The 13,116-nt window shown below is 33.1% G+C and overlaps 1 protein-coding gene across 1 annotated transcript; it reads right to left on the bottom strand.

The window, feature by feature from the left end:
* Positions 1–402: 402 nt before the first annotated feature.
* On the bottom strand, positions 403–2,181 carry LOC143591930 (high mobility group B protein 3-like). Its single transcript, XM_077071985.1, has 6 exons — positions 1,936–2,181; positions 1,208–1,315; positions 1,027–1,084; positions 866–910; positions 666–746; positions 403–576 (listed from the first exon to the last, which is right to left on the bottom strand). The coding sequence occupies exons 1-6, from the start codon at positions 2,139–2,141 to the stop codon at positions 496–498; spliced, it is 579 nt and encodes a 192-aa protein (XP_076928100.1). The 5' UTR covers positions 2,142–2,181; the 3' UTR covers positions 403–495.
* Positions 2,182–13,116: the final 10,935 nt, after the last annotated feature.

The raw sequence follows: 13,116 nt of genomic DNA, 5'->3' as shown, positions 1-13,116 counted from the left end.
TGTATTACTGAATATTAAGTCACAAGTTTCAAATAATGCCCCAAAGTTATACTAGGAATAAATCTATGAAAAATAGTTCCCCAACATAAGAAAATTTGAACATTTTGAAACTGATATTTTTGTGAATAAGCTCAGGTGATAATATGAAGTTTATCTATTATCCTTCCAAAGTAAATATCTAATGGACCATAGGAAGCAACTTGAAAGTACTAATTTCATAAAATGCATAAGCCAAATATCATCCACAACTTACATTAGTAACAACTTTATTCTACCCATCATAATATCTGCTATAATGCAACCATACCATAATATTTGATTCAATACTAACATACTATCTGCTTCAATACTTTCTTCCAGTTAAGTTCTAGACCCTCATCAATCTGCAAAAGATTATGGAAGATGAAAGTAATCAGAACTCATCACTATGAACATAAATGATTAAACTACTGTAAAAAATACTGATTAATTAGAGTAAATTTTGAATTAACTTACCTAAGAGGTAGCCTCTTGCTCCACATCATAGCTAACCTCTGATGACGATTTTGAAGTTGATGCGGATTTCTCCTTTTCAATCTAATTATGCACAATCACAAAATCAATTTAATAAGTTCAATTAAGAGTTTGTTAAACAAAATTGAAAAAACGAGATTATGAATTATTACCAGATCATCATTGTGCTGTTTCACAGCAATTCCATACTCAGCTTTCTTCGTTGCTGCCATAGCCACATAAGGAGCCTTCTCCTACACACAAAAACGCAGAATAAACGCATCATTCGTTAGACGAGTGCTTTAAAGGAATAAAATCAATCAACAGAAGCTTGGATCTGATAATATGATTCAATTTTATGAACAGATCTTACACTTTCTGACATAGACTTCCACTTAGCTCCACCTTCCTTAGCAACCTGTAATGAATTAAACACCAAACCTAATCAATCCGATATCTAAATTAACCTCTAACAAGTTCTATTCATTAAATCATACAGAATTTATTGATTAAATATGAAAATTGAAAACGTACAACAGAGATTGATTTGTTATCAGGAAAATTCTCCTTGTAATCCTTCCTGAATTGCTCCCTGTGATATCACAAAACACACCGTAAGTTATTATTATTTATTTATTAATATTATTATTATATAACTACTAACAAATTAATCACTTAATTTGAGATCCGGAATCATAATTCAAGTCGTACTTACATGAAGACGAAGAACGCACTCGGCGGACGCTTCGGTGCACCGGAATCCTTCTTCGAGGCTTTGTCCTTCTTAGCTACACTCTTCTCAACCTTCGACTTCTTCGTTGTGCTGTAACAACACGGAAATCAAACGCATCAATCAAACACTATCAAAATTTGACGGAAAATGCTTGAAACAGAAGCAATTAAACAACGCATCAACCAGATATAGTTATATAAACATCCACAAACGCGAATAATAACAGAGAGCAATTAACAACACGTAATTCAATTTCACATAAATTATCAGGATAAATTGTTAACTAATTCGAACGAAAATACTTGAAACTTAAGTAATTAAGCAACGCTTCAATCATATATAAACATTCTCGAACATAATTGAAAACAGAGAGCGATTATTAACATTAAACAGCTTAGATCTACGTTCGCACATAAATTACGAGAACAAAACGTTACAAAATTCGACGGAAAATGCTCGTAACAGAAGTAATTAAACAACGTATCAATCAGATACAAACATTCGCAAGCATAATCGAAAATAGAGAGCAATTAACAGCTTAGAAGTTAGATCTACGTTCGCACATCAATTACAATAACAAAACGTTACGAAATCTAACGGAAAATGCTCGTAACGGTAGATAATAAACAGTTATGTTCATAAATTAGATCTAGAATCAGTGAAACTACGAGATGATGAACGAAATAGAAGAGAGAGATGCAGAATATTACTCGGTAATGAGCTTCTTCTGAGCAACGGTAGCTGTGATTTTCGGTCCTCTCATTTTCTCTTCAACTTCTGGAGACTGAGATCTGATAAGTGTGTGTTTGCGTGTGTATGATTTGTGAGAGAAGGATGTATAGACGTGACTGATATATAGCGAGTTTCGAGCTTTTTGGCGGGAGAATTTGTTAGTTTTTTTTTTGTTGCACGTCATTGTCAAATTGCCGAGTGCCACGTGGGCTTTTTATTTGTTTTCATTTTGTTGATAGGTTTTTAGAAGTGTGAGAAGGAATCTAATCCATTGATTTTAAATTTATATGATGGAGATTAATTCAAGAATAAAAATTAAATAAAAATATATGAGAAGGGCATGAAGGTAATAACACACTTATGAAGACTCTCTTTCTTCACATGTAAGGCACATGTCAATTCCTCCATTATTTTAAAATGTCTATAACTTTTTCATACGACGTTTTTTTTAGAAATTTTTTTTATCAAAATAACAAGCCTTTTTTTATGTTTTGTTATATAAAAATAAAAAAAGTTGGTGAGTTTTTTTATATTGTGTTATTTGGTTGTCCATTGTGTTTTTAATTGAGTTTTTTTATGCATTGTGTTATAAATTTTGGTCATTGTTTTTTCAATTAATACTCATATTAAAGATAAAAATTAACACAAAGATTACATCATTGTGTCTTTCGTGCGTCATTGTGTCTTTGAGAATGTGTCATTATACTTATCTTTGTACTTTAGTCATTGTGTTCAATATTCACTTAATTTGAGAAAAATAGTATTATTTTGTCTGTGTATTACGTTCAAGGCATTGTGTAATATATAGATTTCATTGTGTTTTACATTTCAGACCATTGTGTTATATTATTTACCATTGTGTCTAACGTTTCTGGCCATTGTGTTATATGTATTTACCATTGTGTCTTACGTTTCAGGCCATTGTGTTATATTATTTACCATTGTGTCTTACGTTTCAGGCCATTGTGTTGTTATATGTATTCATTATTGTGTTTTACGTTTCAGGTTATTGTGTAATATGCATTCATCATTGTGTTTTATGTATTAGATAATTTGTTGGTATTTTTCATTATATATATATACACTATTACACAACGGTGTTATTAATATATAAAAAAACACCATGATTAGATGAAAGACACAATGACGAAAAACACACAATAACAAATAGAAAGACACAATGACGAAAAAAGACACTATGGTACTCAAAAAGACACAATGACGTAAATTACTTTTTATTATTATATAACAAAATTATACTCATATTAAAGGTAAAAAAACGCTTGTTATTATGGTGAATTTTATTTTTTAAAAAAATATCATATGAAAAAATTATAAACGTTTAAAAATGATGGGGGAATCAGCATGTGACTTGTATGTGGAGATAGAAAATGTGTAATATTACTTTTATACCCTTTTTACTTTGGTCCCTACTTGACACATGTCAATTAATCATGGCTTCTCATCCTTCTCATTTTTGTTCTCATTTGTAGAATAATATGACCCTATAGATTTATAGTGTAAGAGCATTCCCAATGGGTTCTCTATCTCCATCTTTAAATTTTAACTAAAAAACATAATTTCTTTAATTTATACATCAATTTCTAATAACATCCCCCAACCCATTCTCCATTACCATCTCTATATTCATTCGTCTTATTATAATTTTCAATATAAAATGATTTATAATATAAATTTATAGAAGGGTAGATGCAAATGGAGTATTGTGGAACACTTTAAATTTGAAGGCTTCTTATATAATTTCACTAAAATTTAGAGATGGAGTTTGGAGATAGAGAATGAGTTGGAGTGATTATTTGGATGTTTTTTCTAAATTTTAGAAATGAAGATGGATATAGAGAATCTATTGGGAATGCTCTAAGTTTAGGTAATGCTTCATACTTTGTGATAACTTTATTTAAATCCAAGCATGCTTATAATAATGGCTTTAAAATAAGAGTTGACATAAATTATGATTTTTAATAGAAAAATTAAATTGTGTATCGAAAAGATGCCCATAAGGCTATCTAGTGAAACTGTCGAGTGTCGATTCATCGCGGAGATGGATGAGGTGGCTACCTCGAGGGGCGATTTACAATGTTAATCAATGATTTTTGCGTGTAGATCTCCGCACATCGTCAGAGGTCCTAACACCTAAGAAAGAGAAGTGGAGAGCGGTGAAGGTAAACAACGAGCGGTAAGTATAGCGCATATATAGCCTAATGGCTTTTTTTCATTCAATGAATATGCTACATACTACAAAGGTTAACTCTTTAATAAGAGTTGGTGTAAAAATGAGCTTTTTTTCGATAAGGAATATATCCGGTTTTTAAACTTTACAGTAACTTTTGCGTGAATACATAAATAAATTAGCTAAACTTTCGCATTATAGATGTCTAATTTACTTACCAGTACATGTGAACGTTATTTTTTTTTTTAATTCTTTCAAATTTACAGAGTTACGGCTCAGTTACCCTTTTTATGAACTTGCAAGTATAACCTAACTTTTAGTATAAATAAAGTAAAAACGAATCGATAAACTTATTGAACTTGATCCATCAATGTGTACATATTCCATGACAATAAAAAGGAGGATATTATTTTATGGATTTACTCTTTATGGTGCTGTTTGTTTTTTCAGAGGTAAAATGTTTGAAGTCTGCGGACCACATCTGTCAAAATCTGTAGCAGAAGAGGTGGACCAAAACTCTGCATTTTACAACAAGAAGACTGTTTGTTTTTTAACATCTGCAGACTGCTAAATAAGTTGAAATTTAAATAAAATATAAATATAAATTAAAAAGGTCTTCATAGATAAAACTTTTATTGACCGATTTATTATAAGCAAAAAACATTCTGAGCATGTAATTATCTCATAAACCATTACAAATAACCTTATTTTTAACACCAAAAACGATATATATGTAATATGTATAAAACAAGTTTGTGCCTCCGAAACTTATGTGGCCCGGCCGATTGTACGGCTCGCACACCCTCCGAATTAAACCATATATGGTAATGTCAAAACACGGATTAATAACAGTTTGACTTGTGGTTCAATTTACAATTGTGTACTTCATTCCCGAATTCTACACCACCTAAAATCCATCTAAACGCCCACAATGGGATTACAGAAAATGATAAACCAACTATTATTATTCCAAAATAAAAAATGTTTAACCGAAAACGATGTTACAAGAAATCAAAGAATACAAACTGATACGAAACAAACGAATTATCCCTCTTAAGCAAGATCCAAACATATAAACAAGCACCAGATACGTGAGAACTCCATAAACATCAAAATTCAAAACTGTCCACTCTCTCTCATGCATATATTAGCATAATTTGAGAGATGATAAAAATGATGAAGACTATAACGGATGGGTGGAGCGGCGGCGGCAGTGGATGGGTGGAGTGGCGGCAGTGGTTGGGCGGCGGGTTGCAGCGGTGGAGGAGGCGGGTTGCAGCGGTGGAGGAGAGGAGGGTTGGAGTATTGGAAATGATTATTAGGGTTTGGACTTTGGTCTGATGAAGGAAAGATGAAAGAAATAAGAAAAGGGGTAGAAGACGTGAGAAGTAGCATTATCAACACTTCTAGGAGAAGAGGGCGCGAAGAGGTTTTTAATGAAATCTCTTCGGGAAACAAACACACTGCATGCCATAACCTCTGCGCGTGTTCTGCGCGGCGAAGAGAAAAGTGGTCTAGAAGAGCTTCTGAAGAAAAAAACACAGCCCCTATATTAACAAGAGCTTGATTACTACAAATAGCGCTATCAGCCTCTATGGGAATGCCAATTACACCATGGTAACATCGCTTGTGGTTGTTTATGGATGTTTTGGCCATCTTCATGGCATTTGAACTGCGTTAAATACGTTGGCCCTATCACATAGATCTACAAATGCATGACCTAATCCTTCTGCCCCACGATATGGGTAGAGTGCATGGCAACACCGTCACCTCATGTGTGTGGTATATGCAGTGTTGCAAAAATCCTGACTAGGCACCGATTGATCCCCGATTAATCGCTAGTCCCCACTTCACTGATTAAATTTAGGCTAGTCGGCCAATTAATATGTTAACGGTCAAATCCGGCCAAAATCGACGATTTTCGACGAGATTCCGACCAAAATCAGTGGTTTCCGGCGATATTACGGCCCAAATCAATTATTTTCGGCGAGATTGTAGCAAAAACTAGCGGTTTCCAGCGAGATTCCAGCCAATTTCCGGCCAAAATATGTTTGTGTGTGTATAAAACTGAAAATTACATATAAAACTGTGTGTTTGTATGTATAAAACTAAAAAATATACATTAAAGTCCAATCCGATTAATCTCGACTAATCCCGATTAATCGCTAGTCCCCACGCCACCGTCCGACCACCGACTATCGACTTTTGCAACACTGGGTATATGGCTTCATTTCATGGCAAATGTTTGCCACATGTATTAATTTATTTTTGGCATTTAGTGTAATTAGAGAACTAAAAAACAAAAAGTTCTAGGGTACTTAGGGTACTTGGGCTGTTCAAAAAGCTTGCGGCTCGAAGCTCGCTCGAAAAAACTCGAAAAAAGCTCGCTCGAAATTGGCTCGATTTATAAATGAGCCGAGCCTGAGCTAGCCCATGCTCGACTCGAGCTCGCTCGATAGGCTCGAATTATTTTTGTTTAATTTATTATATATAATATACATAGACACACACATATAAATTATCCAGCCCAATAATATGACACATGAGCTTCACTTAACATTCATATAATCTATATAATCAAGCCCAATCATTCTAATCTGACCCCTCATCCCATTTGACCCTAATTCTAAATAACCAGCCACTCATCTACCAGTAGCTCATATCTCAATTCCCATATCTCAATTCTTCTTAAACCCCTTATATCTCAATTCCCATTCCATATTCCTAATTAATTCTAAATCTTCACTCATTGTCATTGGCACATCGTTATTGCATTACAAAATGTGACTATGGAGCCACATTACAAAAAGAATGTAATGGGTTGAAAGATGATTTTGTAGTCATCGGCACCTGAAGAAGTGAAGTTTCAGAAAGATTTGAATGATGATTTGTCTCTAAAATTGACTAAAACTCAGAGTTAAATCTTGAGCATGATTCTGTTCAGAAGAAACCATAGAGAAACAAAACTTGGATATCAAGAATCTTGAAGGCTGCATATTATTTTCAAAAATTTCATTGAGTTCGAGCCAAATCGAGTCGAGCCGAGCCGAGCAGGCTCGATTTAAAACCGACCGGGGGGGGGGGGGGTACCCTTGGACCTTACTATGCCTCGACCATGATCATGGTACTAAAATTTGCCACATACATGATAAGCGGCCCTATATTTGTATGTTACTCTAGTAAGAGAACATTAAGGTAACGTTTAGCTAGAGTAAATGTGAGGCGAGATGGCATATACCATTACAAAGGAATGAAAAAAAAGTGTTTGGTAGGCTAAGAGCAGTGGCGGAACCAAGACATTTTAGTCGGGGGTCGTAACAGAAATGCTTATATTTTCATTAAAATAGATATCTAATCTAATCTAAGTATACTAATAAAAGAAAATAATGAGGATGATGTGGCAATCCCACATTCATTCTTGGTCTAATATCTCTTCTCATTCATCCTACATATCTATGGGTTATGGAGCAAAACCATATTGGCAAATGGGTTATAATTTCCTTTCTAATCTAATATTTCATCTCATTCATCATAACTATCAATTGGTAATGGGTCAAAATAATTTTGCCAAATGGGTTATAATTTAATTTATAATTCTCTAATTTTTCATCTTATTTATCATACATATCCATGGGTCATGGGACAAAACAATTTTGAGAAATGGGTTATAATTTTCTTCTAATTCTTTAATCTCTCATCTCATTATTATAGTTATTCACGAGTAATTGGTCAAAACAATTTTTGAAAATGTTGTATATAAAAAAAATCAAATTTATAAATTTGAGATTTTAAACTTCTTATTGTTTGTACTGTATATTTTATCTATAATTTTGTTTATGCTTTTAGATAATTGATCTTTTTATCTTTATTATTTGAGAAATCCCGTGTAATACACGGGTTCAAAAGCTAGTTAGTTAAAATAATAATTACTAGACTAGTAAAGGACAAAAGAAAATCAGTAAGCTTACTTCATAATTCTTGAGGGTTTGGCAGGGACCTTTTTTATGAAGGCGTCAGAGTTTTTTATTTAAGTATTAAACGCAACCTATAAAAATCTAGGTTTTTAATTTAGATAGTGGGCCAAGCTTTCTTTTGTTAAAAAGCCCACAAGATAATACATTTATTTAACCCACTAAACATATTTTATAACTGATCGTACTCTCTGTCTTCTCCATTTTACACTGCAACTTCCAAGAAAATATAAAACTCGCCGGACTTCTTTCTGTGCCGCCATTAGCCGACGCCAGAAAACCTTTCATCTATTTTTTTCTTTCAATTTTAATGCTTTGTGGAGGAAAATCAAGAGGGTCAGCTATATATAATTTTTTGGCTGTGTACTCCAGAGACCTTGTAATTTGGCCGGCCGGAGGGTCAGCCGACCCCCCTGACCCTCCCGTAGTTCCGCCCCTGGCTAAGAGAATGAAATCACATATTACCTTGTCCATTCAAATTATTTAAAACACCATAAATTCATTCCATCCACACTTATTATTATTTTTTTTCATTTAATCCCACTTCCACCCACATCACCTCCACCACCCACCACCACTGCGCCGCCACCCCACTACCACCTTTGGCCACCACCATCACCACCGCTCACCACAGCTTACACCTACCACCGCTCATCACCTCTGCCACCTTCACCCACAACCACCGTCATCTACCACCTCCAACCACCGCCACCCACCACCGAAAACCACCATCACTAACTGCCTACCACCACCATCGTCGTTCGCCACCCATTTTGTTTTATTCCTTCGTCTATCTTGTCTACCTGACAATATAAAAGCAACAACCCAACCCTTTTCTATTTACTACATAGTATTCAAACAACACAATAGAATAGTAATTATTTATTTTAACAACCCCTCAAAGTGAGAAAGTAGATAGAAATTAAGATGTATTTTTACAAAATTAAGTTTTTATGAAGAAAACATAAACATATAATATAAAATTTATATCAAGGCGTACATATAAACACTGACGTTTGTATTCGGAATTTAGAGTAACATTACTTTGTGAAAAAAAGTTAAAAATATATTATATATAGCCCAGATCGGTTTCGAATGAAACTTCACCCGAAACTCGTTTGATTGTATTCAAAATTTAGAGTAAAATTACGATGTAAAGCAAGTTAAAAATATATGAGTAAATTTGAAACTATTGGATCATCGGCCAATTGTTTCATTTTACTACATGTGCACAAGAATTGAATCATTGACCACTTTAACAACCCGTCAAAGTGAGAAAGTAGATAGAAATAAATATGTATTTTTACAAAATTAAGTTTTTATGAAGAAAACATAAACATATAATATAAAATTTATATCAAGGTGTACATATAAATATTGACGTGTGTATTTGAAATTTAAAGTAACATTACTTTGTGAAAAGAAGTTAATATATTATATATAGCCTAGATCGGTTTCGAATGAAACTTCACCCGAAACTCGTTTAATTGTATTCAAAATTTAGAGAAAAATTACGATGTAAAGAAAGTTATAAATATATGAGTAAACTGTCGTTTTCGTCCATGTAGTTTGTCCAAATTTGCGGCTTTAATCCAATAGTTTTAAATTTGCGATTTTCGTCCCCGTTGTTTCATTTTACTTGCAATCAAACCCAGTCGTTAAACCCATGAGCGTGCCCCTCACTTGTGAGGCAATTTTGTCAATTTTCTCCCCAAATAAACCCCAGTCCTAATTCAACAGCACTCTCACGTGAAGGGTTGGGGTGTATATGGGAAAAAAAGGACAAAATTGCCCTTCGCGTGAAAGGCACACTTATGGGTTTAACGACTAGACTTAACGTGATTATTAAATTTAGGTTTAATTGCAAGTGAAATGAAACCACATGGACGGAAATCGCAAATTTGAAACTGTTAGATTAAACCGCAGATTTGAACAAAATCACGGGAACGAAAACCGCAATTCACTCAACATATATTATATATCATTCGGATGAGTTTCAAACGAAATTTATACAAAGACGTAAATATTAATAAACATGTCCAATAGTATATACACATATTTTTTAATAAATAATTATACTATATATAAATGGAAACATAAAGCTATAGTAAAATGGGTATTTCTGTAATTTCATGTTTAAACCACCGCCACTAACCAGTGCATAAATCGATTGAACCGAATCTTCGAACGTACCTCGGACTGCTAGCTGTAATCAATGGGAGACTTCACCGGCGATAGACGTCGTTCAAAGGGTTTTGTTACTCTTCATCGGAGACAGTAGCGGTGGTTCGGATACCTGCAAACCTCGCGTGTTTCTCTAGTATATTTAAAAATAGAATTTGTCAAATACGGAGTATTAATTATAAAATAAAAACAATTCAAACATGAAAATGAACTGAATTTATGTTGGAGTATTAATTATAAAACAAAAAAAATTCAAACATGAAAATGAACTGAATTTATGTTGGAGTATTAATTATAAAACAAAAAAAATTCAAACATGAAAATGAACTGAATTTATGTTGCAAAGGAATATAATATGGGCATAGATGTCTAACTAAAAGTTAACTACAAACATAAAATAATTAAAAGAGTAAAGTGCTATTTTCGTTCTTGTAGTTTGACAAATAATGTGAATTTAGTCTAAAAAGTTTATTTTTTGTATACGGACCCTCCACGTTTCCCAGTTATTGCCAATTACATCCAAACTACTAACTCCGTTAAATTTAATCGTTAAGTTAGGGGTAAACATGTATTTTCACTATTTCTTTATTATAATACTTATTTTAGTGAACTGCGTTTTTCGTCCTTATGGTTTGTCCAAATCTGCTGTTTTAGTCCAATAGTTTCAAGTTTGTAGTTTTCGTACTTGTAGTTTCATTTAACTTGCAATCAAACCCGAATTTACTAACCTCGTTAATTTTGGTCGTTAACCCATTTGCGTGCCCCTCACGTGACGACCAGTTTGTCGTTTCTCTCCCTAAATAAACTTCAGTCCTAATTCGCAAGCCCCCTCACGTGATGGGCTGAGATGTATTTGGGAAAAAAAACAAGGAACAAAATTGCCCCTCATGTGAAGGGCACACTGATGGGTTTAACGACAAGACTTAACGAATTAGGAAATTCAGGTTTAATTGCAAGTGAAATTAAACCATAGGGAAGAAAATTGCAAATTTGAAACTACTGGACTAAAACTGCATATTTGGACAAACTAGAGGGACGAAAACCACAGTTAACTAAAATAAGTATTATAATAAAGAAATGGTGAAAAGATATGTCTATCCTTGATTTAACGGTTAAATTTAACGGGGTTAGTAATTTGGATGTACTTGGCAAGAACTGGGAAACATGGAGGGTTCATATACAAAAGATAAACTTTTTGGACTAAATTCGCATTATTTGTCAAACCAAAAGGACGAAAATGACACTTTACTCTAATTAAAATAAAGCTTGATAATAAATTGAATTTCAACTACCTATCAAAAATATGAAAAAGTAATTGGTCATCTTCATGTATAGACTATAGATACATATTTATTTTCACTTATAAATATTGGTTGTTGACTTGTATAAATTGCTTTACTAGAACACTCATTCTACCATCAAGAATCTATCCATTTGATTGAACAATTCAAGAAATGTCCATTTAAATCCGGCAGGCCTGGCGGTAGTTTATAGCTAGACGATGTTTTATGAACAAATTATAAGATGTCACATGTTCCAAGCAAATGTCAACCGGCAGAAAATTTCGATCTTTTTAAAACCATTTGATTTCGGTTTTTTGATTTTGGTTAGGTTTAGTTCAATTTTGATATTTTGACTTTTTTAAGTTTTGTCATTTGGGTTTGAAAGTTTTGTACCGAAAAAAGGAGTTTACAAAAAGTAATGAACTTGTTTTAAAATTTTTTATTAGTTAATATTAACTAATTATTTAATATTTGAGTTAAAATATATTTAAATACTATTAAAACAATACAATGTGGACACATGACCTTCAGCTAGGCTGTCCACATGTGCAATCTAGTCATTAAATTACTATTTCAGAAGCTCTAATATTGTGCCATGTGTCATGTTGACCAAACACCAAAAAACTTATTTAAACCTTAATATTTTTCACCAAAATCATTTTAATCTCTCTCTCTCTCTCTCTCTCTCTCTCTCTCTCTCTCTCTCTCTCTCTCTCTCTCTGCTTACTAACTCCACCATCCACCATCTTCTATATTCCAGTAATGTAACTCGGGAATAATCGTTTTCCGGTAAGGTTATATATTATACTCTAATGGCCAACAATGTTACTTGATTTTCCGGCAATGTAATATCTTTTTCCGGTAAGGTTTTCCGATATGGTTTTATATTTATTTTAATTGTTATATGATTTTGTAATAATCTCTTTAGGTTGTATATCAAAATCCAATATTGAATTGATATTTTGAAGTTATTACGGTTTTCCGGTAAGATTTTGTTTTCCGTTTTTGTTTGTATTTAATCTCTATCTCTCTCTCCTTATCTCTCTCGGCTTACTAACTCCACCATCCACCATCTTCTATATTCCGGTAATGTAGATCGAGATTGATCGTTTTCTGGTAAGGTTATATATTATACTCTAATGGCCAACAATGTTATATGATTTTCCGGCAAGGTTATATCTTTTTCCGGCAACATCATATTTTCTTCCGGTTATTGTAGATCTAACCTTTTTATCTTTGTTTTCATTGTTAACTGGTTTTTTAGGTACTAAATAAAAAACGACGATGAAGCTAATATTTCTACGTTTTTACGTTTTTCCGGCAAGTTTTCCGTTCATGTGTTATACCTATAACAATGGTTGTTTTATATTTATTTGAAGTTTTATATTTTTCCTGTTTTTTTCTTTCACATGTTGTTCTTCTAGGTTCTAAATAAAAAATTCATCCATGGACATTATTATTATTATTATTCTTTTTCCGCTAAGGCCAATAATAAATTATAAATTAGTGGTTTAACATTCCATAACATGT

Source organism: Bidens hawaiensis, unplaced genomic scaffold, assembly GCF_021521415.1.
Source record: "Bidens hawaiensis isolate Kalapana, Puna unplaced genomic scaffold, B.hawaiensis_p1.1 tig00040174_1, whole genome shotgun sequence".
Taxonomy (NCBI): Eukaryota; Viridiplantae; Streptophyta; class Magnoliopsida; order Asterales; family Asteraceae; genus Bidens; species Bidens hawaiensis.
The sequence above is the reverse complement of the archived record's forward strand: the minus strand, read 5'-3'. Positions and strand labels throughout refer to the sequence as shown.

Coding starts and splice junctions, on each gene's coding strand:
- LOC143591930 (XM_077071985.1), bottom strand. CDS start 2,141: ATGACGTGCAACAAAAAAAAAACTAACAAATTCTCCCGCCAAAAAGCT. Junction 1,085..1,207: donor AGTGCGTTCTTCGTCTTCAT/GTAAGTACGACT, acceptor GTGATATCACAG/GGAGCAATTCAGGAAGGATT. Junction 911..1,026: donor ATAACAAATCAATCTCTGTT/GTACGTTTTCAA, acceptor AATTCATTACAG/GTTGCTAAGGAAGGTGGAGC.